At 37.9% G+C, this 26,436-nt stretch overlaps 1 protein-coding gene and 1 non-coding gene across 2 annotated transcripts; one reads left to right on the top strand and one right to left on the bottom strand.

Moving 5' to 3' along the window:
* Positions 1-8,147: 8,147 nt before the first annotated feature.
* On the bottom strand, positions 8,148-11,704 carry LOC109121611 (uncharacterized; the record flags this gene model as incomplete). The annotated part of the gene is given in 2 exon segments (XM_059734488.1): positions 8,148-8,483; positions 10,772-11,704. Coding segments are annotated over 2 exon segments (1,269 nt in total), but the record flags the coding sequence as incomplete, so codon positions are not given.
* A 2,262-nt stretch (positions 11,705-13,966) lies between these two features.
* On the top strand, positions 13,967-14,073 carry LOC132253298 (small nucleolar RNA R71). Its single transcript, XR_009465173.1, has one exon. It is a non-coding gene; the product is annotated as a small nucleolar RNA R71 (small nucleolar RNA).
* The last annotated feature ends 12,363 nt before the right edge of the window (positions 14,074-26,436 follow it).

The raw sequence follows: 26,436 nt of genomic DNA, 5'->3' as shown, positions 1-26,436 counted from the left end.
CATGTCATTGATAGCCCTCAATTGCTCATAGCATTTAGAACCATGAGCTCACGACCAAGAACTATTCATATGGTCCATAACCTTGAGTTGTTCATAGCATTTAGAGGATTGATGTCATAGGATCACGAGTCGTTTATATCATCCACAACCCTAAGTTGTTCATAGCATCCAAAGTCCTGAGCTTATGACTCAAAGTAGCTCATATCATTAACAACCATGAGTTGCTTATAGCATTTAAAGCCCTAAGCTCATGACCTGAACTCATTCTTGTCAACCACAACCCTAAGCTTTTTATAACATATAAAGCCCTAAGCTCACAAATCAGAATCTTTCATGTGATGCACAACCTTGAGTTGTTCATAACATTTAAAGTCATTAGCTCACGACCAAGAATCTTTCATATTATCCTCAACCCTAAGCTATTCATAGCATCTAGAAACTTGGGCTCATGGGATCCTAAGTCGTTCATATCATCCATAACTTTGAACTCATGACCCAGAGTCATTCAGGTCATTCACAACCCTGAGCTCATGAAGCAGATAAATTCATATAATCAATAGCTTTCAGTTATACATAGCATCTAAAGGCTTGATGATTCGTCCCCAATTGGTGTACCTTTGATTCAGTCCTCAGACGGGAGTTATCAACAAAATTTATAAACCTAATTCACCATATACTAGGGTAGCATAGCTAGCATAGCATAGTGGTTCTAGGATCGTCCACAGGGATGGGTTTTCATCTCACACGTGATATTAGTTGCAACACTGAAATGGTGGTTTTTCTTTTCTGAGTTAGATTTAAAAGAAAACATAATGATGATTGAAAAAGGGGTTGGTTTTTAAGCTAACCAAAAATAGTAATGAGATTAATTACAAAGAAAATGTTTCTTGGAGTTTCAGGTCACTAGGTTCAGGTTCCTTATACAAAAGGGAAGATTTCAGATCTTTTCCTCACATTCGGGATTTAACCTATAGTTATTTCCCGAACTGGTGAGTTACACTACTTCTCATTAATGGTTTCAAACACTAATGTCCCTTCACTAATGCATCTTGCAATGGTTCATACCTTTCACCTAGCATTGGCATTGAAGGTGATATTTAACCTTGGATTACCCTTCAAAAGCTCGCAAGAGATAACTAATGGATGTCTCCAGGGAGTCTGAAAAGCTTACCAAGTGTTGGCTATTCTAGGTAATACTACCTTTAAACCACCTCCCAGAGGCTCGCAAAAGATAACTAATGGATCTCTATGGATTGTGTCCAAAAAGCTTACCAAGTGTTGGCCCAGGTGATTATAAGGGATTTTAAGTTAACTAAAAATATACAAACCATTAACGGGTCACAACTTCTTTTCATTAAAAACTGAAACAAGGAAAACTCCCGCTCTTATATTCGGATCCTTTACCTAGCTTCCTTTAGTCCAAGAAACAAAAAGCCTAGCCACTCATTCTCTGAGAACACATCCTCGGAGGTTGTTTGGCTAGAAAGAAAATAAAATCAAAATGAGTAGGTAAGGTAGATCAAAGCTCTGTATATTTCTTACTAAAAATGTACAAGTGATCTCTCCAGAATTTCTTCCGAGCTTCTGAGATCGATCTTACAAAAAGATATATGTTAAGACATATATATAGAGATATTTTTAACCCTTCAATTAGATATCCTAAATATCTAAAAAGATCTTTAACTAATTACAAGGAAAGAATAGATAATTACACAAAATATCATGAGATAAAAATCTAACAAAGTCTGTGCAAAAATATCTAAAATTATCAAGAAGATTTTGCAAGGTTGTGAAAATTTCGCAAGGGGTTGCAAAATTCATCAGTTTCGCAAGGCTTGCAAAATCCCTTTTGGCTTGCGAAAATTTCGCAAGGGGTTGTGAAAATTTCTCAAGGGGTTGCGAAATTCATCAGTTTCGCAACGCTTGCGAAATTCCTTCTTGGCTTGCGAAAATTTTGCAAGGGGTTGCAAAATTGACCCTCAGATTCGCAAGACTTGCGAAATTCCTTCTTGGGCAATTCGCAAGGGGTTGCGAAATTCATGAATGTTAGATTCCTTCTCTGATTCTCTTCCTTGCATACTTGATTGATTTGACAAAGGCTTCGAAGCTCTCCTAAACTTGGATTCTTCGTGTAATTTAGCTTCAATCTTGCTTTGCAATGGACTATACCAAGTTCTCCCTCATTCTTGGCTTGGCTTAATGATCAAAAAGCTATAAAAAAACATCAAAACTTACCAAAAACTGATAAGTAACACTTGCAAGGGTCCTTAATGTGCCAATTGAGTTAAAAGGTAATAAATACTACTCAAAAGTGTTTAAAAGAGTTTATAAGAAGCTATAAAAAGCACTTTTTGAGTAGTAATCACTCCCCCCAACCGACATATTGCTAGTCCCTTAGCAATGAAGGAGAGAAAAACAAAAATAAGATAGTAAAATAATTTACAAATTCATGCTGATCACTCCAAAAAAATATAAGTGGCATGATTGTAAAGCATACTCTCACATGGAACATTAAAGAAGCAAAACCCATCCTTCAACAAGAAGATATAAAAAATCTTACCTGATCATAATTCATAAAGAGTAGGCATTATGCATATTTAAGTATTTGAGAGGATTTCCCCTCTTCTAGGCTCAATCATTATTCTTCCACAAAAATTTATGTGTTAAGCTTATTAGTTTTCGAAATATAGTACTCTGAACTAATCTCTCTCCCCCAACCTAGTTCTTACTAAAACTTAAGCAAACTGACCAACCTCCAATAGGTTAAGAACGCACCTCTTTTATTTCACAATTCTTTTCATTGTGGGAGTGCAATGCTAAAGGTATTGTTTTCTAAAGTGTCCATGTAACGGGGATCCATCGATGACTCCCAACTAATCAAGGTTTAGGGCATCAAGCTTTAAGGGTCTTTCGATCTCCAACTCCTCAAATTTTACCCCGGACTTTTGAGAATGAAATTTAATACCCAAGCACCTACAATATGTTAAACTCCACCCATTCACCCTTGTAACGAGCATTGAGGTCGGTGACTCCTAACCAATAAAGGCTTAGGGTACTGGGTTTTAAAGATTTTCACCATATACCCCTCGGACGTTGCTTGGGTTTCAAAGCAAGTGCAACACTTTGCTCTTTTTCTCTTTTTTTTTCAACTGCTCATTGGCCTTTTATCAGGTGTCCCAACACTATTAAAACAAGGTCAAAGGAACCAAGTCTAAATTTTCCTAAGTTCAAGGGGTGAGATAGTTTTTCATCTTATAATCGGAACCTAAAGTGCACAGTGTGTGGTAAGATTAAAGTGGAAGAAATAAGGTTGAAATCAATAGGAGTTTCAATAATTCATCAACTTTAATAAGCATAATACGAACTCTAATATTCAAGTAAAAAGGTAAGATTTCAATTTCTCCCATTTCATTTTGAGAATTTTTCCTTAATAATCATCGAGAGTAGAGTAAAAACTTTTAAAATTAAACAAAAAGTACTAAATTAACAAAATAACTTAGCATTATTAACAAAACTTCCTTTCTTAACTCTTCTCCCCCCAACCAAGATCAACATTACCCTCAATGTGGAAAGAACGATTGTAAATAAAGGAAGGAAGTGGTACCTCCTGAGTGACATGGAGTCTGAGTCATATAGGAGAAACCACATGATTCAAAAAGAAAAAGATTAATGAGTAAAGGAGATAGAAAAAATGCTAAGTATAAACAAAAATTATGTGTATATATTATTTTGAGAAAGTACAATGAGATATGATCATGTAATACATCCAATCCTATAATATAAAATATCAAAACAAGTAATAATGTCTACTAATATACTAAGTAAATACAAAATAAAGAAATTATCAATGAGCGGGGCTCTTTGATGGAGATGATGGCTCTATGGCTGCCTCGTGAGTGGCCTTGGGAGGGACATCAACTCTGGTGGTCTCCTCAGTTGGGATAGCCTCCTTAGCTGGAGCTATGGGCTCTAATGGTCTTGGAATATCACTCTGAGGTGGTGGCAGGAGTCCCAGATGCTACTGAATCTTATGAATAATAGCAATATGATGGTCCTGCTAAGCACGTATGTCTACCATCTGCCGGAATAGAGCATTGTGTGTAGTGGTTAGTGTCTTGAACAAATGTATCATGGCACGAAACTTTGTGGCAGATATGGTGATAAAGGCCTCTGATGTAGAAGGTGCAGCTAGTGGAACAGAAGGTGTAGCAGGAGGATTAGTAGAGATAGCCTCAGGCATAGATGATGTAGTAGGGGCAGGTGGTATAGACTCTACAGGATGCTCGTCCTACTGTGGCTGCTCAACCTGTGGTGGTACTGGAGATGTTGGCCTGGGCGGTGCTGCTACAGGTGTTGAATAGCTTGCCAACTGTGTCCATTTGTCGAGAGTGAAATGCTCTCGACAATGGCGGCAGCGCTCAAGGTGGGGCTCAGTAGGATAGCCCATGTGCTCCAATATGTAACAGAGCATCCTCGAAAATAACAGTGGAATAGTGTCGTCTCTCTATAGCTGCTTTTTGTGACTTTTCCGCAAAGTGGAGGAGAGCGGCCATAATCAGGTGATGTGGCCCGAAATAGAAGCCCTTGGATATCTTGAATAGCGCATCCAGGATGGCTCATCGCCTCTGCACTAGATGCTGAAGAGGGAAAATGTTGGACCGCACCAACACATCTACGAGGAGCATCCTAGATGGAAGCTCCTTACGTAGAAGGAATGAATCTCCAGAAGTCGCCCTGGATAGGATGCGGACCATGTCTCGCTGAGAGATAGGGGACCACTCCAGAAAATATGCTAGATCCTCTGGCTAATATGGAATATGGAGAGCCTCGACAATGTGCCTAGCCTCTAGGATATCCTGGCGCCCGTCAATGCTGAAATGAATGGCGGTAGGACTTTGGGCGCCCTGAGTAGTCATGGACTGATAGAAGTCCATTGCCACTCTGGGGTAGAAAAACTCCTTAGGAGTCATAAGGCGCCCGAGATGGTACCTTTAGAGCAGTCCAAATGAATCCCGAAGCTCCGGCTGCCGTTGCATGGCCTCAATGTTGAAGTAAAGCTTGGAATGAAATGACTTGGCTCTACAATCTGAATTTCCATCAATGGGTGGCATGGTGACCATAGGCCTCTTGATGATGCCTTCTGAAGCAATCCTAGAAGAACGTTGAGAATCCGCTAGGGCCTGAGGTTCAGGTTGTGAATGCCTAGACATCTCTCCAAGGCCTGAGGTCTTGACTCTCTTTGGTGGAATGCAGCGTACTGATGGCTCAAGGGGTGGAGAAGTAGGTGGTCTCCGTGTCGCGTATCGGTGCTGAGAAGGGCTAGAGGGCACCCCACCCTCAGAAGACGGAACGGTTTGGGCTTGAGGTGAATCTTGAGGAGAGGAGGCTCTTGGCCTGGCCTAGCGAGATACTAAATGGTCGGTATTGCCTCCTCTGATGTGCGCCATGGACGAAATGAGGTGAGAGGTGTAGGTCGCTTCTTTAAATGGGTGTCCATGGGGCGTGGAATGGAGAGAAAACCAATTCGCAAGGTGGCACAGGGTTTCACAAGGAGTAAGTGGGCTTGCAAAACGAATAAAGGCAGATTGGGCAGCGGGAGGTCTTTAAATAGGTTTGTTTAAGTGACCTTTGGCTTTCCCACTGACCGTTGGCATTTCGTATAGAGGCGATTGGAATTCGCAAGGTTGCGAAATGGATTTTTTTTTAGTTGTGACTTAAATTCACAATCTCTTTCAAATTTCGCAATGTTTTCACAAAGCAAAGCTAGTTTGCGAAATAAGTTTGCACAGGCTTTTCAAATTTCACAATGTTTTCACAAGGCATAGCTAACTTGCGAAATTTTTCATAACGTGCATTTGGGGTTGCGAAATTTTTGCAAGGCCTATGAATTGCTCTGTTTTTTCCTCTTTTAGAAAATTTTTTGAAAAGCTTCTCCATCTGTTTTGGAATTCACCTGCAATTGATCATCGAGGAGGTTGATTTCCTCTTTGTCTCGTGAAAATGGCTCCAGGAATGGCTTGAGACGTTGGCCATTGACTTTGAAACTCCCGATGCTGTTGGAATTGAGTAGCTCTACTACTCCATTGGAATACACTTGTTAGATAGTAAACGGACCTATCCATCTTGACTTCAACTTTCCCGGGAAGATGTGGAGCTTAGAGTCATACAGCAAGACTCTTTGTCCATTCTGGAATTCTTTGCGGGAGACTAACTAATCATGCCACCTTTTCAATCTTTGCTTTGTAATGTTTGAATTATTGTAAGCGTCATTTCTCAGTTCCTCCATCTCATTAAGGTCTAGAAATCTCTTCATATTGGCTATGTTCAAGTCCATGTTGAGCGTCTTGATTGCCCACCAAGCTTTGTATTGCCCTTCAATGGGAGATGGCATGCTTTGCCATAGACTAGGCGATAAGGAGACATTCCAAGAATGGTCTTGTAAGCTGTTTTGTAAGCCCATAGTAAATCATGAAGCTTAATAGACCAATCCCTTTTGCTCGTATTCACCACCTTCATCAGTATGTTTTTTATCTCCCGATTTGCTAATTCAACTTGCCCAAAAGTCTGAGGGTGGTAAGGTGTAGCTACCTTATGCTTCACCCCGTACTTGGCTAAGAGAGTTTCAAACGACTTGTTACAAAAATGAGTACCCCCATCACTGATTATAGCATGTAGGAGTAGCCAAAGGACATAGGAAAAGGTCCCATGAAGTCAATGCCCTAGACATCAAAAAGATCAACTATTAAAAAGGGGTTCAAAGCCATCATGTTCTTACGTGTTAATTTCCTAAGCCTCTGGCATTTATCACAACTCCTACATGTGGTGAGGGCATCTTTGAAAAGTGATGGCCAGCAAAAACTCGATTGCAATACCTTCATAGTTGTCTTTTGAGAAGCAAAGTGGCCTCCACATGCGCTTTCATGGCAATGACTGAGGATCCCCTGTTGCTCTTGCTTAGGGACGCACTTCCGTATTATTTGATCCGCACAATATTTGAATAGAAATGGCTCTTCCCAATAGTAGGCATGAATTTTTGCAAAGAAGTGCTTCTTATCTTGTGCTTTCCACTCACTTGGAATTTCTCTGGTAACTAGATAGTTAGGAATATGAGCATACCAAGGAGCGACTTCTATCAACATGAGTGACTCCTTTGGAAAATCATCATTAATTGGCAAACTCTGGGAATTATGTGCGATGGCTAGCCTTGACAGATGGTCGACTACCACATTTTCCACTCATTTCTTCTCTTTCATCTAAAGATTGAATTCTTGAAGCAAGAGAATCCATCTAATCAGCCTTGCTTTTGCATCTTGTTTAGTAAACAAATATTTCAAGGCCGAGTGGTCAGTGAAAACCACAATGAAAGACCCCACCAAGTAAGCACGGAATTTGTATAAGGCAAAAACTATAGCTAACAATTCTTTCTCTGTGGTTGTGTAGTTTCTTTGCGCTTCATTCAACGTTTTGCTCACATAGTAGATCACATAGAGCTTTCCATCTTGTCTTTGCCCAAGAACAACTCCTATATCAAAGTCACTGGCATCGCACATCACTTCAAAGGACAATTGCCAGTTGGGTGCTCTCACTGTTAGAGTGGTTGTTAGTAATGGGATAGTATCGGCTTGCTATAGCTTCTTCCTATGAACTTTCTCCTCAAAGTATAGGAGAGCGGCCATAATCAGGTGGTGTGGCCCAAAATAGAAGCCCTCAGATATCCTGAATAACGAGTCCAGGATGGGTCCTCGCCTCTACACTAGATGCCGAAGAGGGAAAATATTGGACCGTAACAATACATCTACTAGGAGCATCCTAGATGGAAGCTCCTTATGTAGAAGGAATGAATCTCCAAAAGTCCCTCTCAATAGGATGCGGACCATGTCTCGCTGAGATATAGGGGGCCACTGCTTGAAATATGTTGGATCTTTTGGATGGAATGGAATATGGAGAGCCTCAACAATGTGCCTAGCCTCTAAGATACCCTAGTGCCCGTCAATGCTGAAATGAATGGCGGTGGGACTTTGAGCGCCCTGAGTAGTCATGGACTGATAGAAGTCCATCGCCACTTTGGGATAGAAAAACTCCCTAGGAGTCATAAGGCGCTCGAGATGGTACCTCTAGAGCAATCCAAATCAATCTCGAAGCTTTGGCTACTGTCGCATAGCTTCAATGTCGAAATAGAGCTCAAAATGAAATGGCTTGGCTCTACAATCTGAATTGCCCTCAATGGGCGGCACGGTAACCATAGGCCTCTTGATGATGGCTTCCGGAGCAATGTCGGAAGGATGCTGAGAACCCGCTGGGGCCTGAGGTTGAGGCCGTGACTGTCTCGACGTCTCTCTAGGGCCTGAGGTCCTGGCTCTCTTTGGTGTAATGCGGTGTACTGATGGCTCGGGTGGCGGAGAAGTCAGTGGTCGCCATGTCAAATATTGGCGTTGAGGAGGACTAAAGGGTACCCCGCCCTTAGAAGACGGAACAGTCGGGGCCTGAAAGGCCTAAGATGAATCTTGAGGAGTGGAGGCGCTTAGCTGAGCCTTGCGAGATGCCGACGGGTCTGTATGGCCTCCTCTGATACGTGCCATGGTTGAAATGAGGCGAGAGGCGGAGGTCTCTTCTTTAAATTGGTGGCCGCGAGGCGTGGAATGGAGAGATAACTACTTCACAACGTAGCACTGAGCTTTTCACAATAGAGAATGGATCGTACAAAATAATCAGAGGCTTTGGAGGTCTTTAAATAGGATTTTTAAATGACCTTTGGCTTTCCTGCTGATCGTTGGTATCTCACACAAAAGACCGTTGGAATTCGTAAGTCAGATATGGCGTTGCGAATTTTTTTGCAAGGCAGGTACGGTGTTGTGAAATTTTCACAAGTGGATTTGGGTGTTACGAAATGCTCTGTTTTTCCTCTATTTTGGAATTCCCCTGCATTTGATCATCAAAAATTTAAATTAAGTCACTATAAAATAAAATTAAAGCAAGAAATTTCAATTTAAAACATATACTATATCAATAAAACTTAAAAATTACCATTAAAGTAAAAAAATGGACTTAGCATCTTCCGACAAACTAAGTCCATCTAACTATTTTTCTTTTCAAGCTTGATTTGGCTCAAGGAGGTTGATTTCCTCCTTGTCTTTAGAGAATGGCTCCAGGAATGGCTTGAGACGTTGGCCATTGACTTTGAAACTCCCAGTACTGTTAAGTAGCTCTACTACTCCATTTGAATACACTTGTTGGATAGTAAACGGACCTATCCACCTTGACTTCAACTTTCCCGGGAAAATATGGAGCTTAGAGTCATAAAGCAAGACTCTTTGTCCCTTCTGGAATTCTTTGCGGGAGATTAACTGATCATACCACCTTTTCAATCTTTGATTTGCAATGTTTGAATCAATGTAGGCGTCATTTCTCAATTCCTCCATCTCATTAAGTCCTAGAAATCTTTTCATGTCGACTCTGTTCAAGTCCATGTTGAGCGTCTTGATTGCCCACCAAGCTTTGTATTGCATTTCAATGGGGAGATGGCACGCTTTGCCGTAGACTAGGCGATAGGGATACATTCCAAGAATGGTCTTGTAAGTTGTTATGTAAGCCCATAGTGAATCATGAAGCTTAATAGACCAATCTCTTCTGCTCGTATTCACCACCTTCATCAGTATGTTTTTGATATCCCGGTTGGCTAACTCAACTTGCCCAGAAGTCTGAGGGTGGTAAGGTGTAGCTACCTTATGCTTCACCCCGTACTTGGCTAAGAGAGTTTCAAACGGCTTGTTACAAAAATGAGTACCCCCATCACTGATTATGGCTTTGGGTACTCCAAATCTGGAGAAGATGTTCTCTTTCAGAAATTTGAGAACAACTCTGTGATCATTTCTCTTGCACGGGATTGCTTCAACCCATTTAGAAACATAATCCACTCCCACCAAGATGTAGGAATAGCCAAAGGACATAGGAAAAGGTCCCATGAAGTCAATGCCCCAAACATAAAAAAGATCAACTATTAAAATGGGGTTCAAAGCCATCATGTTCTTACGTGTTAATTTCCCAAGCCTCTAGCATCTGTCACAACTCCTACACATAGTGAGGGCATCTTTGAAAAGCGATGGCCAACAAAAACTCGATTACAATACCTTCATAGTTGTCTTCTGAGAAGCAAAGTGGCCTCCACATGCGCTTTCGTGGCAATGATTGAGGACGCCCTATTGCTCTTGCTCAGGGACGCACTTCCATATTATTTGATCCGCATAATATTTGAATATGAATGACTCTTCCCAATAGTAGTCATGAATTTTTGCAAAGAAGTGCTTCTTATCTTGGGCTTTCCACTCACTTGGAACTTCTCCGGTAACTAGATAGTTAGGAATATGAGCATACCAAGGAGCGACTTCTATCAACATGAGTGGCTCCTTTGGAAAATCGTCATTAATTGGCAAACTGTGGGAATTATGTGCGATGGCTAGCCTTGACAGATGGTCGGCTACCACATTCTCCACTCCTTTCTTGTCTCTGATATGAAGATTGAATTCTTAAAGTAAGAGAATCCATCTAATCAACCTTTCTTTTGCATCTTGTTTAGTTAGTAGATATTTCAAGGCTGAGTGGTCAGTGAAAACCACAATGAAAGACCCCACTAAGTAAGCACGAAATTTGTCTAAGGCAAAAACTACAACCAACAATTCTTTCTCTGTGTTGTGTAGTGTCTTTGCACTTCATTCAATGTTTTGCTTGCATAGTAGATCACATAGGGCTTTCCATCTTGTCTTTGCCCAAGAACAGCTCCTATAGCAAAGTCACTAGCATCGCACATCACTTCCAAGGGTAATTGCCAGTTAAGAGCTCTCACTATTAGAGCGGTTGTCAGTAATAACTTCAATTCTTCAAAACTCTGTTGACATCGATCATCCCATATAAATTTATCATCCTTTACCAATAATTCACAAAGAGGTCTTGCAAGTTTAGAGAAATCTTTGATAAACCTCTTATAGAACCCAATGCGGCCAAGAAATTGCCTTACTCCTTTGACAGTTGTTGGCGATGGCAACTTGACAATCAGTTCAACTTTTGCTTTATCCACTTCAATGCCTTGGCTAGAGATAATATGCCCAAGAACAATCCCTTGGGGTACCATGAAATAACATTTCTCCCAGTTAAGCACCAAGTCTTTCTCAATGCATCTGTTCAGCATAGCTTCCAAGTTAACTAAGCATTCGTCAAACGCACTTCCATATACGTTGATATTGTCCATAAAGACTTCCATAATACGCTCCACCATATCACTGAAAATGCTTAACATGCATCTTTGGAATGTTGTTGGTGCATTGCATAAGTCGAAAGCCATTCTTCTGTATGCTTAAGTTCCAAATGGACAAGTGAAAGTGGTCTTCTCCTGGTCTTCAATAGCAATTTCTATTTGAAAATACCCGGAGTAGCCATCCAAGAAATAGTAGAATGGATGGCTTGAGACCCTCTCAAATACTTAATCAATAAACAGTAACGGGAAGTGGTCCTTCCTTGTTACAGCATTCAACTTTCTATAATCAATACACACTTTCCAACTTGAAGTGAGGTGTGTAGAAACTTCCTCTCCCTTATCATTTTGCACCACTATGATCTATGATTTCTTTGGTACGACATGCGTAGGACTCACCCATGGGTTATCTGATATGGGATAGATAATACCGGCCTGAAGTAGCTTAAGCACTTCAGCTCGCACCACCTCTTGCATGTGAGGGTTCAACTTTCTCTGGGGTTGACAAACTGGCTTAGATTCTTCTTCCATGTATATATGATGAGTACAGACTAAAGGGTTGATGCCTTTCAAATCAGAAATTTTCCACCCTATCGCTTTCTTGCATCTCTTGAGAATTTCAAGTAGACAATCCTCCTTAGTAGTGGTAAGAGATGAAGAAATAACAACAGGGCTCTACTTGTTCTCCTCCAGGTATGCATACTTCAACTCCGTGGGTAATGGCTTTGAAATAAGCTTTGGGGGCTCCTCCTTAACAACTTCTTGTGTCTCCTCCTCTTTGAATAAAGGGAGAATTTCTTCCCTCATCTTCAAAGGAGGCAGAGTAGCAAGCACATCTAAGGGTTCAGGTAACCCTTCATCAAGATCCCCAAAACTCTCGTTCAAATCTTCTAGCATCTTTTGATCACAATGCTCCTCCACTAAGTTGTCAATCATGCACACCTCTTCTGGTCCTTCTTCTCCTGGATGGAATTGTTTATTGCACATATAGAAGAGATTGAGCTCCAATGTCATGTTGCCAAATGTAAGCTGCATGACTCCATTCCTACAATTGATGATAGCATTTGATGTAGCTAGGAATGGTCTTCCAAGTATGATAGGAATACAATTAGTTCCTTTGGCGACCGGGTCCGTATCAAGAACAACAAAATCTACTGGGTAGTAGAATTTGTCAACTTGAACTAGGACATCTTCAATCATACCTCTTGGAATTTTCACAGATCTATCTGCTAGAGATAGAGTGATCGATGTTGGCTTCAACTCTCCAAGTCCTAATTACTTATAGACAAAGTAGGGTAGCAAATTCACACTTCTCCCAAGTGCAACAAAGCTTTCTCCACACACGTCTCTCCAATCATCACTGATATGGTATGACAGCCCAGATCTTTGTATTTCACTAGAGACTTGCACTGTATAATGGAACTTACTTGCTCAATTAAGAAGGCCTTCTTACTCATATTCAACCCTCTTTTTATAGTGCATAAGTACTTTAGGAATTTTGCATAAGTCGAAACTTGTTTGATCATGTCTAGCAAAGGGATATTAACTTTCACTTGCCTCAACACTTCAAGAATTTTTGATGCGCTGTTGATTCCCTTTTTTCCATGCAAAGCTTGTGGGAATGGTGGAGGCATGTGTTTCTTTATCATTTCTTCTTGGTTGATGGTCCTCTCCGATCTTTCATTCACATTAGCTTCACGATCCTCCTTCTTTGTACTGTTCCATTTCCTCTTTCCTTTGATTTCCTCTCTCTTCTCTTTCTCTGCTTCATTCTCTGGTTCTTCCTCTAGCTTGGTTGTAGGCAGATCAACCTCTTTACCACTCCTTAGAGTGATCACTACTTTGACTTCCCTCAGCTTTGAAGATTCTCCCTCCCGAGCCTCCATTTCATGGATACCCTTGGGATTTTGATGAGGTTGAGAAGGAAATTTTCCTTTCTCTTGCACTGTGTTGAGATTAGTAAGCCTTGAGATCTGGTACTCGAGATTATCTATCTTCTGAGATAAATCATTCACCTTCTCATCCATCTTTCTGTCTAGATTGGCAATTTCTTGCCTGAGCTGAGCATTGATGGATTTCTGGTCTCCAACAAAATCTCCCACGATTTTGCTAAGATTCACAATGGCTTGTTCAAGATTTAAGGCTTGTGGGGGTGCTTGGCCAGGTTGCATGTACTAAGGTGCCCTTGCTTTCCAAGAGAAATTCGGATGGTTCCTCCAATTTGAATTGTAGGTGTTGTCATATGAAGCATTGTCATTGGGCTTAAATTGTCCAATAACATTTGCTTGATCCCCAAACATTTCTCTCACAGCTGGCATCGTAGGACACTCCTCCACCAAGTGCTCAAAAGATTGACAAATTGAACACAACTTAGTTTGCACTAATGTGTCTGAAATGGCCTGCACTTCTCATATCCTCTTCACTTCAAGCTCCTCCAATCTTCTAGCCATAACTGCAAATTTTGCTTTTGTATCGGTATCTTCATTCAAAGTATACATCCCAACCTTAGCATTAGAAGCATTTGGTTGAGAATTCATTCTTCCCACTTCTCTAGCATTGGGCTCATCCCATCCTCTTGAAACTTCAGCTACATAACTCAAGAAATCCATGGCTTCCTCCGGATTCTTACTCATGAAGTCTCCTCCGCACATCGTTTCTAAGAGTTGCTTCATTGAGGAAGACATACCGTCATAAAAATAGCTCACCAATAGCCATGTATCAAAGCCATGGTGAGGACAAGCATTGATAGCTTCCATGTATCTCTCCCAACATTCATAGAATTTATCATTCTCCTTAGCTGAGAAGTTTGAGATTTGCCTTTTCAAGCTGTTGGTCCTGTGAGTCAGGAAAAATTTCTTGAGGAATTCAGCTTGCAAATCAGTCCAAGATCGGATACCCCTTGGCCATAAAGAATTAAGCCAGACCTTGGTGTGGACTAGCATTTTTCACGTGCGCCCTCACTCGATCGGCGAGACTCGCTTTTTATTTGTGAAAAATTATTTAGTTTTGGAAAAGTTGGAGCCGCCACTTATTTTATTTTTATTTTAAAGGGAAAACAAAACAAGAAATAAAACCCTAAAAAAATGACTCCATAATTTTTGGAAAAGCATGTCTTTGAAAAAACCCGAGTCTAAGTCCGGGGATCAGGTTACTTATTGGGAAGGTACCTCTAGGAGGTAGCACCCCTCTAAGCCCTAAAGAGGTCTCTACTAACTAAATTGGGGGTAATGTGGCAATTAATTGATTAATTGGGGATACCTAGATAGACTAAGGTGATTTCAAAAAATAACATGCCAAATAGGATCAAATTGCCATAAAAGAGAGTTAGGGTGCATACCTGGACGGCTTCTCAAAGCGCTATCATAAAACATGAAAGTTAGTATTGAGATACATCACACAACATGCATTTTATCAAAGATAATCAAACAATCATCAAATATATATCAAGACAATCAAACAGGATAGCAAGCATGGACATAGTACACAACGACAATCATATTCATAGGGTTTAGAAAAGTGGGTATTAGGGAACGTACCTGGATAGCATATATAACTCCTAATGCGCTTCCTCAGGACATAGGGGTTAGATAATAAATAATAAATAATAAATCCTAGCATGCTTATATAATTAATTAGCAAAAATTATCAGAATACAGAATAATTAATTATCATATATATCTTGTATACAATTCCTAAAAAGAAAAATGTAAATATGATTACAATAAATAGCTGATTCGCGTGAGACTCCAGTTGGGTCATTTAATAAAAAACATTTATAAAACCTATGACCTCATACTAGCGTAGCAAAGCTACTATAGTATAGTGGCTCTAGGGTCGAACTCTGGGATGGGTTTTCATTCTACCAGTGATATACTCAAGATTAGAAATTGAATTTAATGATTTCCTTTATCAAAAACTTAAAGTTTAAAAGAAAATAAAATTTGTTTTGAAAGTGTTTGAAACTAAACTAACATAACCTAAGTGAAAATGGAAGAAAGAAAGTCTCCCGGAGCTAAGGGTTGCTAGGATCAAGTTCAGAATGCAAAGTGGAAAATTCCGGATTTTTCTCCTCGCATTGGGGATTTAACCTATAGTTATTTCCCGAACCGGTATAGGTTTGACAATGAAGATTTAATCCATAAAAAGTCAATAGAAATGGTAGTCAAGGTCCATTAATGGCTTTTGACACTATGGGTCTTCACCTTGAATCACTTTCCAATGGCTCGTACATGATAACTAATGGACTGATATGGATCTAGCAATAAGCATCCACAGAGACCTGAAGCTTACCATGTATTGGCCATTCAAAGTGATTCTAAGGGATTTAAAGCAAAACTTTGGATTTAGAAGCCATTTATGAACTCCAACTACCTGAATTTAATGCACGGAAGCTTTCCACCTTTGCATCTGGACTTTTCACCTAGCTTCCTTCACTCCAAGAAACCAAAAGTTTAGCCTCTCATCCTCCGGGAAAACATTCTCAGAGGTTGTTTGGCTTCCAAGAAAAATAAAATAGCAAAGAGAAAAGAGAAACGAAAGAGCTCTGTATATTTTCTAAGTGTCAAACGTAACATCCATCATCTCCTCCAAGAGGTGATTTCCACCCCTTATATAGTCTTTACAAAAGCAAAAGCTTGTGATTGGTTAGTTACAAGGATAAGAAAGGAAATTACATCAAAAAATACATAAGAAAATATCTAAAGTGGAGTCGGCAAAAACAGAGCAAAATTCGCACCACGCATGGGCTGTGCGAATTTTGAAGGTGTTGTGCGAATTTCGCACAAGCCTGGAGCAGTTGGCTTCCGAAGGCCATATCTTCCTCCTTTCAGCTCCAAATCGTACACGGTTTGAATCGTTGGATTCTTGACTTCCTAAGCTTTGAAATGGTATATAGCATGTAGATAATGGACTTCAGGAAGTGCTCCAAAAGTGCGAAAGAATACTGCAGCTGCTGTCCTCTTTGCTTCTCTTCACTTTGCTTGCTTTTCCTCTTTGCTTCTCTTTTCTTCTCTCCTTTACTTGGCTTGTCTTAATGATCCAAAAGGCTGTCAAAACACTAAAACTAGCCACAAATATGATTAGAAGTCATTGCTAGGTCCTTAACATGCCAATTGGAATAAAGATGGAGAATTACTACACAAAAGTGCTTAAAAGATATTGAATTAAAGGTATAAAATAGCACTCTTTGGGTAGTAATCAATAGCAGAGTGGTAGCAAAAATAAATTTTGAAAAGATTTTCTTATGTAGGGGTTTCACCAATTCCCCAATTGATATACACAAATCTAGCCTGGAATTATCCCATTTGTTTGGGACCACAAGCTTGGATTCATGTCTTACTCAAAACTGTAATTTTATTTGAAATTTAAGAAAGATGCAAACCGATCAAAATATGGTTGCACATTATTTGAGAAAATGAGATTTCGATTCTAATAACTCTAAATGAATTTTTGAAATGGATTCCTAAAGAGAATGAGATTTAGATTCTAAGAACTCTAAATAAATTTTTGAAATGGATTTTTAAAGGGATTTTTTGAGAATAGTGTTATGTTTTAAAAATAAAAGAAATTAATTTGAAAACAATAAAACGTATGAATCAAATACCAAGCAAAACAAAAGAGAACAAAATCACAAAGTAGAATTTTTGACAACCGAGAAAATTGAAGTGGTGAGAATGGAGGCCAATCTTCACTATTTTTCGATGGTCTCTGAAAAGTAAATTTTACTAGAGACTACCAAAACAATTAAACTATTCAAACTTAGATCAAATAAGCTAATGAAATACCCACCAAGAATTAATGACGAATATTCAAGAAACACATCTATTAAGAATAACAATCAAGAATTAGCATGAGATCAATTAAACACACAAACACATCTAGATTAACTAAAATGAGCCAAATTAAATCAAAGCAAACAATAATTTTCAAACATAGAATTAACTTTATTAATGAACTAATATTATATAAAATACCTAAATCGAATAGATGTGCGAAACTAAATCAAAGTAAACTAAAGACATGAATTTTCAAAAATAGAATTGATTTTATTAATGACCTAAAATTATACAAACTCCTAAAATAATTAAAATGAATCAATTTAAACGAAAGGAAACTAAAACAAAATATGAATTCAAGGAATCTAATTTTGAAATAAACTTACATTATTAAAATGAAATCTAGGCTTAAAAACAATTAAACACTAATTAAAGCCAATCTAAACTTAAATTCTTAACACACATGATCAATTATTTTAACAAACTAACATTTTACCTTAACCACAAATTAAATTAAAAAACAACCTGAGACTAAATTTCTAACCTATAAAATTAAACTCATAATCAAATGGATAAGTTGATGACACAAACAAATAAATATAAATAAAATAAAATATGAATGAAATGAAATACGAACACAAGGAATTAAATAATTTTTTCTTTTTTTTTTTTAATAAACTTACGTTAGTAAAATAAATTTGAGCTTAACAAACATTTTTATCACTAATTAAGGCAAGTTTAAAATATAATACTTAACACATAAAAATCAATCATTTCAACAAACTATAATTTTAACTAAACCTAAAGTCAATTCAAACCACCTTCAATAGATTTTTTTTTATTTTAAACTGAATTTTTAACACATAGATTCAATCTCATTGATAAATAAATAAGTTACAAAGCATTAGATTAGTAGCAAATAAATAAATAAACAACTAATAATTAAATGAATCACAACTAAACTAAATAAAGATCAAACTATATTATTTTTTTATTTTTCAAAAGTAGAATTACATGAATTTGTATTTTATGAATTTAATATAATATACCAAACTAAATTTAAACACAATTCTCATTCTGCCCTATTAAAAAAAAATGCATGGAGTTAGTAAATAAAGTCAAATGACACAATATAATAATAATTCCACTAAAAAACCAATCAAACTAATTAAAATTCTAAAAAATATCAACTAAAACAAGATCAATCAAAATTAGAGTGTATATATATATATATATTTCTTTATTTTTAGTTATTTATTTATTAAAACACGAATACATCAACACGAAATGAAATAAACTAACCAACTTAAATTCTAAAACTAAAAGGATAAATCATGAATTAAAATTAACAACCTTTGGATATGAAAAGAGTGGCATGGAATCAATTGAAATAATAAACTAAAATTTAATAACATCTAAACTAAAAGATAAATTAAAACTAAATTAAATGAAATTATGAACTTCCTAATTGAGAAAAAATAATAATAGTAATAATGCTAATCAAAATTCTAAATTTTAAACCATCATCATGAATTGCCTAAACTCTTAAAAATCCTAACCTTTCCATTATCAACAAAAATTGCCTAAACCAATATTTTAAAAAATCTAATTTGTCAAACTAAGAATAATAAATTGTAACTACATTAAACAAAAATCATAATCTTCAAGCTAGAATAATGAATCAATAATAATTAATTTATTTAGATAAGAAAATAAAAAATAAATAAATTAAAGATTAACATCTAAGCTAAACATGAATTTACAATAAAAATTTAAAATACAAAGATTGAATGGGAATAATTTTAAAACTAATAAATTATCATCAGGAAATATATTGATATTAGAAATAATTAAACTAAATAGATAAAACTCTAAAACAATTATGCATTGAACTGAATATTTCATGAATCAAAATTGAAATAGGAAGAATAAATTCACCTTTTCCGAAACGTGTAGGTCACTTTCCACTAGTAGAATTTCTATTTTTTTTTATTTTAAAAGAATCATTGCCAAGGATGCCTGGTGTGGTGGCTGCCTATGCATTGTAGCTGAAGACTTCTTCTTGGTGGTCTTTGAAACCTAGGAGCACGGCTGAATGTTTCCTTTCTTCCAATAGTACAGTTGCTCCGGAAGTCCTCTCAACGATGCTGCTGATTCAGAAATCGTCCTCTCAATGGTGCGGCTGTTCCGGAAATCCTCCTCTCAATGGTGCGGCTGCACCCTCTCACATTCTAGAAAATAATATCACTTCTCCCACCCGGATTCCTCTTAGTGCGGCTGTTGATCTCTTTCCCGTTTGGTGTCACTCTCTCTTTTGATGCATGCTGAAAGCGTCCCAAGAATGGTGCAGCTGGTCGTTCTTGCTTCTTCAAAGGCGTCAGACTCTCTTATGAGTGCTGAAGGCGTCCCAAGTATGGTGCAGCTGGTCGTTCTTCCTTCCCCAAAGGCATCACCCTCTCTTATGCGTGCTGAAAGTGTCCCAAGTCTGGTGCGGCTGGTTGTTCCTCAAAAATGTGGTTGTTCCAAAAGTTCTCTCAAAGGTGTGGGTGATGCTGAAAGTTCCTCAAAGATGTGACTGTTCCAGAAGAATTGCTAAAGGGTGTGACTGCACCTTGCACCTCTCTTACACTCTCAAAACTCTCTATTTTTTTTATCCCTTCAAACAGCCTCTTTCACGCTAAGGATGATGCGGCCCTCCATCTTTAGAATGTTGCAACTACTGCTCCTTCAAGATTCAGCAAGGTCAGTCTCTACGCGCCTTCCCGAACGCGGGTGAATTTTCGGTGAATCAACAAATAGTCACGTATCTCCCTTTTTCCACATGGATGTTGCCAGTCTCTCTTGAAAAAAAAACCCCAAAAAACGACCAAGAGAGTCCCCCTCCTCTGTAGACGTGGAGATGCCTCTAAAGGATGCAATGCATGCCTTCCTTATAGTGCCTGATCTCAGTATCGAATCTCCTTGCTATTCGTGCCTCTAATTAGAAAATAATAAAATCTCATCTTTCTTCCCATGTATCTGCTCGTCCATGGAGATTGTGTCTCTCCAAAAATTCCTTTTTGTATGGAAGTTTCCATATATTCTTCTATGGCTAGCAACTCCTTCCTCTTCCTTGTAGTCGTGTCCCTTATATGCATGGTGGAGGTAACTTTATAAAATAATGCAGCTGTCACTTTCCTTTCTTTAACAATATAAATCTCCTTTTCATGTTGCATAGAATATCCCCACATATATGCAGCCGTGTACGTTACATCAAGAATCTTCTCCGATGTGTGCATTCGAATCTCATGCCAAAATAAAAGAAGAATTAAAATTAGTAAAGGTCATAAAATTGAAAATTAAAACTAATTTAAAATTATGCAATTAAAAACATTATGTCTATCATAGGTACATAAAAATAATTAAGACATCGGTTTACGAAATTAATCATCAATCTCATGCAATATTCTATAAAATAAATAAAATAAAAGCAATTAACTAACCAAATAATAATAATAAGTAAGTAAATAAATGAATAAAATAAATAGATGAATAAATAGAAATAAGAAATCAAGTACATGCAAGTGTTAAAAATGCAAATCATGCAAATTATGCAAGTCATGTGGGAATTACCTAAAAGGTAACATATGTGGGCCAGGATGCCTAAGTGGATCTAAAGTGAGTGTGTGTAGGCTAGAAGGTGCCTAGGTGGGTCTAAGCAGGTCAAGGTGAATCTAAGTGGGCCTAGGGTGGTGCTTAATGGGTCAAGTGTATCTAAAAACTATCCTAAAAATGAATGAAAAGCCTAATTCTAAATTAGGGCTGCCAAGGGTCACAATAAGGGGTCAGATAATCCCTCAACCAAAGTCTCTGAGGTGGCTAAAAAAAAAGGTAAGTAGTATGAGTAGCTATGGGCCACCAAGGAACTATTGTAAAGTATCGAATAAGTATCTAATAGGACATGTGCTAGGAGGACAAAATTGAGGGTCTACACTTGGCCTTGTCCTTTAAAGTGAAAGGAAATAGCTTAAGCCTCATCAAATCGATTGAAGCTCCTCCTTCTCGAAAAGTATTACAAACATCTTCAAATTCCTTGATATGCTGGTAGGGATTGTCACTTTCCATCCCATGGAAAGTAGGTAAAAGTGGAATAATATGTGGTAGGATCACTAGCTGCTCTGTAGGTGGCACTATACATGACGGTGCACTCATACGAGGTGGATGGATAGGGTCCCTCAGCGATCGGTATGCATTGATATTCTCTTCTAGAGCATGTTGACTATGTTGATCTTCAGGTGTAGCTTCCATGACTTTTGCACTCAATTCCAACTCTGTTTCGTGAGGATTTTTTATTTTCACAAGTCTTCCCTCACTATCTCGTATCCAATATGGCATACACAACTAGCCATATCTTAAACAAAAATAAAAACAAAGAAAAACAATTCTAGAAAGAAAAAATTAAGGTTAACTAAAAACTAATCAAAGGATAAATGAAAAATACAAATAAATAAAAAGAAACAAATAAAGAGTTAGCAAAAGAAAAGAAAAATCACCAAACTTGTGATGAAGATCACTAGTGTTCTAAAAATATCACTGTGAAGTGGCACCATCCCCGACAACGGCACCATTTGATCTGTCCCCAATTGGTGTACCTTTGATTCAGTGCTCAGACGAGAGTTATCAAAAAAATTTATAAACCTAATTCACCATATACTAGGGTAGCATAGCTAGCATAGCATAGTGGTTCTAAGATCATCCACAGGGATGGGTTTTCATTTCACACATGATATTAGTTTAAAGAATTGGATTGGTGTTTTTTCTTTTATGAGTTAGCTTTAAAAGAAAACATAATCTTTGGATGAAAAAAGGTTTGGTTTTAAGCTAACCAAAAATAGTAACTGAGTTTAATTACAAAGAAAAGGGTTTCTTAAAGTTTCAAGTCACTAGGTTTAGGTTCCTTATACAAAAGGGGAGATTCCAGATCTTTTCCTCGCATTGGGGATTTAACCTACAGTTATCCTCCTAACCGATGTGTTATAGCTGCTTCCCATTAATGGTTTCAACGCTAAATCCCTCTCACTGATGCATCTTGCAATGGCTCGTACCTCTCACCTAGCATTCGCCATTCAAGGTGATCCTTAACCTTAGATTACCCTTCAAAAGCTCGCAGGAGATAACTAATGGATGTCTCCAGGGAGTCCAAAAGCTTACCAAGTGTTGGCTATTCTAAGTATTCCTACCTTTAAACCACCTCCCAGAGGCTCGCAAGAGATAACTAATGGATCTCTATGAATTGAGATAGAAAAGCTTACTAAGTGTTGGCCAAGGTGATTATAAGGGATTTTAAGTTAACTAAAAATATAAAAACCATTACCAGGTCACAACTTCCTCTTCATTAAAAACTAAAACAAGAAAAACTTCCACTTTTGTATCCGGGTCCCTTACCTAGCTTCCTTCCATCCAAGAAACAAAAAGTCTAGCCACTTATCCTCTGAGAAAACATCCTTAGAGATTGTTTGGCTAGAAAGAAAATACAATCGAAGTGAGTAGGTAAGGCAGAGCAAAGCTCTGTATATTTCTTACTAAAAAATGTACAAGTGATCCCCAATAATGTCTTCCAAGATTCTAAGATAGATATTAAAAAAAGAGATATCTTAAGATATATATAGAGAGATATTTTCAACCCCTCAATTAGATATCTTAAATATCTTAAAAGATCTTTAGCTAATTACAAGGAGAGAATAGATAATAAAACAAAATATCTTGAGGTAAAAATCTAACGGAGTCGGTGCAAAATATCTAAAAATTACATGAAGATTTCGCAAGTAAGATATGGAGTTGCGAAAATTTCGCAAGAGAAAAAGGAGTTGCGAAATTTTCTTCTGGCTTGTGAAAATTTCGCAAAAGGAAAAAGAGATTGTGAAATTTCCTTTTCTCTTACGAAAATTTTGCAAGAAGAAAAAAAGGTTGCAAAATTCCCTTCTGTCTTGCGAAAATTTCGCAATGGCTTGCGAAATTCTTCAGTGTTAGATTCCTTCTCTGATTCTCTTCCTTGCACACTTGATTGATTTGGGAAAGGCTTTGAAGCTCTTCAAAACTTGGATTATTCATGTAATTTAGCTTCAATCTTGCTTTGCCGTGGATTATACCAAGTTCTCCCTCATTCTTGGCTTGTTTTAATGAACAAAAAGCTATCAAAAAAATCAAAACTTGCCAAAAATTGATTAGTAACACTTGCAAGGGTCCTTAATATGCCAATTGAGTTAAAAGGTAATAAATACTACTCAAAAGTGTTTAAAAGAGTTTATAAGAAGCTACAAAAGAGCACTTTTTGAGTAGTAATCACTTAGCTTCTTCTTCCATGTATATATGATGAGTACAAACTAAAGGGCTGATCCCTTTCAGATCAGAAATTTTCCACGCTATCGCCTTCTTGCATCTCCTGAGGATTTCAAGTAGACCTTGGCCTTAAAGAATTAAGCCAAACCCTGGCCTTGTCCTTAAAGTTAAAGGAAATAACTTGAGCCTCCTCAAGTCGATTGAAGCTCCTCTTTCTCGGAATGTATTACAAACCTCCTCAAAGTCCTTGATATGTGCGTAGGGATTTTCACTTTCCATCCCATGAAAAGTAGGTAGAAGTGGAACAATATGTGGTCGGATCACTAGCTGCTCTGTAGGTGGCACTATACATGATGGTGCACTCATACGAGGTGGATGCATGTGGTCCCTCATGGATCGGTATGCGTTGATATTCTCATTTGGAGCATGTTGACTATGTTGATCTTCAGGTGTAGCTTCCATGACGTTCACACACAATTCCAACTCTGTTTCGTGAGGATTTTTTATTTTCACAAGTCTTCCCTCACTGTCTCGTATCCAATATGGCATGCATAACTAGCAATAACTGAAACAAAAATAAAGAAAACAAAAGAAAAATAATACTAGAAAAAAAAATTAAGGTTAACTACAACTAGATAAAAGATAAATTGAAAACAGAAACAAATAAAAAGAAACTAATAAAAAAAGTTAGTAAAAGAAAATAAAAATCACCAAACTTGTGATGAAGATCACAAGTGTTCTGAAAAGATCATATCATTGTGAAGTGGCACCATCCCCGACAACGACGCCATTTGATTCGTCCCCAAATGGTGTACCTTTGATTTAGTCCTCAGACGGGAGTTATCAACAAAATTTATAAACCTCATTCACCATGTACTAGGGTAGCATAGCTAGCATAGCATAGTGGTTCTAGGATCGTCCACATGGATGGGTTTTCATCTCACACGTGATATTAGTTGCAACACTGAAACGGTGGTTTTTCTATTCTGAGTTAGCTTTAAAATAAAACATAATGATGATTGAAAAAGAGGTTGGTTTTTAAGCTAACCAAAAATAGTAATACGATTAATTACAAAGAAAATGTTTCTTGGAGTTTCAGGTCACTAGGTTTAGGTTTCTTATACAAAAGGGGATATTCTAGATCTTTTCCTTGCATTTGGGATTTAACCTATAGTTATTTCCTATAGTTATTAATGGTTTCAAACACTAACGTCCCCTCACTGATGCATCTTGAAATGGTTCATACCTTTCACCTAGCATTGGCCATTCAAGGTGATCTTTAACCTTGAATTACCCTTTAAAAGCTCATAAGAGATAACTAATGGATGTCTCCAAGAAGTCCGAAAAGCTTACCAAGTGTTGGCTATTCTAGGTAATCCTACCTTTAAACCACCTCCCAAAGGCTCGCAAGAGATAACTAATGGATCTTTATGGATTGAGTTCGAAAATCTTACCAAGTGTTGGCCTAGGTGATTATAAGGGATTTTAAGTTAACTAAAAATATAAAACCATTAACGGGTCACAACTTCTCTTCATTAAAAACTAAAACAAGGAAAACTCCCACTCTTGTATCCAGATCCTTTACCTAGCTTCCTTTGGTCCAAGAAACAAAAAGCTTAGCCACTCATCCACTAAGAAAACATCCTCAGAGGTTGTTTGGCTAGAAAGAAAATAAAATCAAAATGAGTAGGTAAGGTATCTAGAGCCCTAAGCTCACAACTTGAAGTTTTTCTTGTCAACCACAACCCTGAGCTATTCGTAGAATCTAGAGGTTTGATCTCATGAACTAGAGTCATTCATATTATTCATAACCATGAGTTCTTGATAGCATCTACAACCTTGAGCTCATGCCCCAAAGTCGTTCATGTCATCTATAGCTTGAACAATTCATAAGATTTAGAGGCTTAAGCTCACAAGATTCCGGTCATTCATATCATCCATAAATTTAAGCTCTTCATAGAATATAAAGCCCTAAGCTCATGACCAAGAGTAGCTCATGTCATCCATAGTCGCGAGTTGTTCATGTCAACCACAACCCTGAGTTGTCATACCATCTAGATCCCTGAGCTCTCGACTTGGAGTCTTTCATGTCATCAACAACCTTAAGTTGTGCATAACATCTAAAGGTCTGATCTCATGACCCGGAATCATTCATGTCATCCACAACGTAGGTTTATTAGTAGCATCTAAAGCCCTAAGCTCACGACCTAGATTCGTTCATGTCTTCCACTTCCTAGAGCAGTTCATAGCATCTAGAGGCTTGAGCTCATGACATAGAATCGTTCATATCATCCACATCCTAGAGCGGTTCATAACATCTACAGGCCTAAGCTCACGGGATCCCAAGTCGTCCATATCATCCGCAACTATGAGTTGTTCATAGCGTCTAAAGCCTTAAGCTTAGCACCTAGAATCTTTCATGTCAACCACCACCCAAGGTTTTTCATAGTATCTAGAGCCTTGAAATCATAACCCGGAGTCGTTCATGTCATCCACAACCCTGAGTTTTTGATAGCATCTAATGTCTTGAGCTCACGACCTGGAGTCGTTCATGTCAACCCCAACCTTGAGCTGTTTATAGCGTCTAGAGCCTTGAGATCAAAACCTAGAGTCATTCATATCTTCTATAGCCCTGAGTAGTTCATATCATCTAGAAGCTTGAGCTTATAATGCTTAATCGTTCATATCATCCACAACCCTAAGCGGTTCATAGCATCAAGAGGTCTAAGCTCATGGGATCCTGAGTCATACATATAATGAACAACTCTAAGTTGTTTGTATGATCTAGAGCCCTAAGATCATGACATAGAGTAGAACATGTCATCCACAACTTTGAGTTATTCATAGCATCTAGAGCGTTGAGCTCATGACCTAGAGTCGTCCATGTCATCCATAACCTTGAGTTGTTTATAGTATCAAGAGCCCTGAGCTCACGACCTAGACTCTTTCATGTCATCAATAGCCCAGACCTATGTATAGCATGTAGAGCCCTAAGCTCATGACCCAAAGTCTTTCATGTCATTGGCAGCCTTAAGTTGTCTATAGTATTTAGAGCCTTGAACTCATGACTCAGAGTTTTTCATGTCAACCACAGCCTTG

This window comes from Vitis vinifera, chromosome 18 (genome assembly GCF_030704535.1).
Source record: "Vitis vinifera cultivar Pinot Noir 40024 chromosome 18, ASM3070453v1".
NCBI lineage: Eukaryota > Viridiplantae > Streptophyta > Magnoliopsida > Vitales > Vitaceae > Vitis > Vitis vinifera.
This window is presented reverse-complemented; position numbering and strand designations above follow the sequence as displayed.